Source organism: Pundamilia nyererei, unplaced genomic scaffold (assembly GCF_000239375.1).
Source record: "Pundamilia nyererei isolate P.nyererei 1_Seehausen unplaced genomic scaffold, PunNye1.0 scaffold00619, whole genome shotgun sequence".
NCBI classification, from domain to species: Eukaryota; Metazoa; Chordata; class Actinopteri; order Cichliformes; family Cichlidae; genus Pundamilia; species Pundamilia nyererei.
Window position 1 is genome coordinate 60,398 of NW_005188020.1, and position 3,157 is coordinate 63,554.

Below are 3,157 nucleotides of genomic sequence, written 5' to 3' on the forward strand. Positions count from 1 at the left end.
GTACTTTTCTTCAAGCTCTTTGATTTTTTGCTCTTCCTCTCGTCTCGTCTCTTCTTCTTGTCGTTGTTTCTCCCACCATTCTTTCTGTTCTTTCTCCCACTCTTCTTGTTGTTTTCTCAGCTGTTCTCTGCTTTCTTCCAGCTTTCTGTCGACATTTTTCTTTTCCTCTTTTTCTGACTGAATTTGTTTATCCACAATTTCAATCTGTTTGTTAAAATTCTCTCGATATATTTCTACTTCCTTTTTCTTATTGATTTCTTCTTCATTTCTAATTTGTTCTTCTTTTCTTCTTCTCTCTTGTTCGAACCTAATTTTCTCCTCCATTTCCTGGAGTTCTTTGGCTTTTTCTTGTCTCTCCTGTTCCATTTGTTTCCTCTCTTTTTCCATGGTTTGCTTAATGGTTTCCATATCTTGATTGTATTTTCTCTGAATCTCTTCTTCCTTCTTCTTTAGAATGCTCTCCATTTTCATCTGTATCGCTGCTTCAGCCTCTTGCAGCATCTGATTGGTGTAGAAGCTTCCTCCATTGTCCTTCACCATCGTGTCAATCTTTGCTATCAGCTCACTGACTTGTGTGCGGTTTTGTTTCTCAGAGTTATTGAACACATGGTATCTTCCTCCACAGTCAGAGATCAGCTTCTTAAAGGAACTGTGACATTTGTTCTTGATGTAATCATCAACAGACTCTCCCTGACGCTCCAGTTCATCTCCTCTGGTTAAAAGAACAAAGGTGAACTTTTCTGAATCCTTCCTAAAGAATTTCTTGATGAGCTTCAGTGTCTCCTTCTCCTCTTCTGTGAATCTGCCGACCTGTATCACCACCAAGAAGACATGTGGTCCTGGAGCCAGAAGACTGACACATTTCATCATCTCCTCTTGAATTTCTTCATTGGACAAACTTGTGTCAAACAGACCAGGAGTGTCGACCACAACAACAGGAAGACCGTCCACCTCACCGTGTAATTTCTGACATTGTTGTGTAACTGATATTTGACTTGATGCAGCTGTAAACTCATCTCTTCCTAAAATGGTGTTTCCTGTAGAGCTCTTTCCACAGCCAGTCTTCCCAATCAGCACAATCCTGAGACAGTCTGAGTTCTGTTCACCACCTAAAACATAAACATAAAGTTTTATATTCATTATTGTAGGTTGTTATATCAAGACTGTAGGACATCAGACTAAGAAAAATATTTGTGCTTACCTGTGATCATGTTCATCTTCAATTTCTTAGCTTCATCTTGTTGCGTCTTAATGATTTTCTCTTTTTGTAAGACTTTCTCTATTTGTGCATGTAGCAAGGTTATAGCTGTATAACAGTGTGGTTTGCACATGCTCTTTTCAGACAGGCTCATTATATCCACAGTCTGAAGCATGGTCTCCAAACTATCCCTCTGCTGTTTAGCCTTGATATTGAGAACCACATGTCTTTGTCTGAAAGTCTGAAGGAGCTTCTGGATGTCCTTGTCTTCCTTAACAAAGTTATCAACAGTTGGATCTGTAGGATCTGAGTCCACAGTGAACAGAATCATGGTGAAGTCATTGACTCGAGAGCTGAATGTGTCCTGGATGGTCTCTAACTCTCCCTTGTCTTCATCCGTGAGGGGAGCCACAGGTAGGACCAGGATGAAGGCATGGACACCCTCAGGATCACAGAGGGAGATACACCTGAATGATTCCTCCATCACTGCCTCCTGAGGTTTTCCATACAAGGCAGGCAGCTCCACCAGGGAAACCCAACGTCCACACACCTCTCCCTGATGTTTAACACACTCTGATGAGTTGGAGGCTGAATGAAGCTCAGTCTGACCTAAAATGGCCTTGGCTGCTGACGTCTTCACTGCTCCTCTCCTCCCACACAGAACCAGGTTTAAATTTTGTTTCTTGTGCTCAGACACTGATTTTATGGTCTCTTCAGTGACTGTGAGGAATTTTCCTTTGAGGACAATCTGCATGTTCTCAATCTTCTCCATTAACTGTTCCCGATTATTTTCAATCATGTTGTAGTCTCTACCTTCACAATCTCTGAGGAGTGATGTAACAGAATAATTTGTCTCCTCTTTATCTGTGATGATTGCCATGGAGTGTTTAAAGGCATCCTCACCAAGAAAACTCAGGATGAATTTAAGAATTTTTCTCTTCTTTTCAGTGAAATCAGAAGGTTTCACCATCAGCAGCAGAACATTTGGTTCAGGAGGACAGAGACTCACACAGCTCTTCATCACTTCGCTCGCCTTTTTAAGTGTCAGACTTAAGAAGTCGGGAGTTTTCACTACTGTTAATTGTTTTCCTCTCCACTCTCCTTGGACAACTTGCTTGTTTTGAATGAAACTTGAATAATAGTAAGTTTTTTTCTTCACAATAAAGTTACAGAGTGCTGTCTTCTTTGCTGAGTTTCCTCCAAACAGCAACATGCAGAGTCTACGTCCTGTAAAGGAGCAAAGATACAAACAGGAAATTACTCTCAGACAGTCTGACTGATCCTAAAAGCCTTTTGGTCTTTCTTCACTTTTTCCATCTTCAGTAAATGCTGCTTCATGTTCTTGGTGGATCGTTCCTTCTGAGCACTTTAGAAAGTGTCTTTATGTTAAAATATCTACAGATAGAGTTTGGGGTTTTTACTTACCAACAGGCTGAGGATCATTCAGAGTAACAGGAGCTTCTTTTCTTTGTTCAGCGCTGGTGTGCTGACAGGTCACATGTCTTCCATTGTTCATTTCTACAATGCGTTCCATGTTTTCTAGTAACTCCTGCATGTTGAGGTTTACAAGCTGCAGTGACTTGATTTTACATCGTCTGATCATTTCCTGTATAGGTGTATGATACATGACACGATGCCCTGAACCTTGACGCCTCTCTCTGGGTGGTGATATCAGAACCAGTGAATGATCAAAGGAATGATCACTGAAGGAGTTCAGGACTCTGCAGAGTCTCGTTTTTTGATGCTCTTTGAAGTCTTCAGGCTGTAGAACCAACAGGAACACATGAGGTCCAGGATCAGAGAGCCTCACACAGTTGTTCACATGTTCCTTTAATTTGTCCTCAGAGATGTTTGGATGAAGCAGATCTGGAGTATTGATGAGAAATATTTCTTTCCCTTGAATGTGTCCACTGACTCTCACACATCGGTCCAGTTCTTCCTCAGGGTTGAACTTGTTCT

At 41.2% G+C, this 3,157-nt stretch overlaps 1 protein-coding gene across 1 annotated transcript in view; it reads right to left on the bottom strand.

The window, feature by feature from the left end:
- The window catches only part of LOC102211960 (GTPase IMAP family member 8-like), a 37,048-nt gene extending 35,051 nt beyond the window's left edge, over positions 1-1,997 (bottom strand). The window contains exons 1-2 of the mRNA XM_013907931.1: positions 1,202-1,997; positions 5-1,109 (exon numbers count right to left, since the gene is read on the bottom strand). Coding sequence (XP_013763385.1) covers positions 5-1,109; positions 1,202-1,997 — 1,901 coding nt within the window. The remainder of the gene's footprint in view (positions 1-4; positions 1,110-1,201) is intronic.
- Between the last annotated feature and the right edge of the window lie 1,160 nt (positions 1,998-3,157).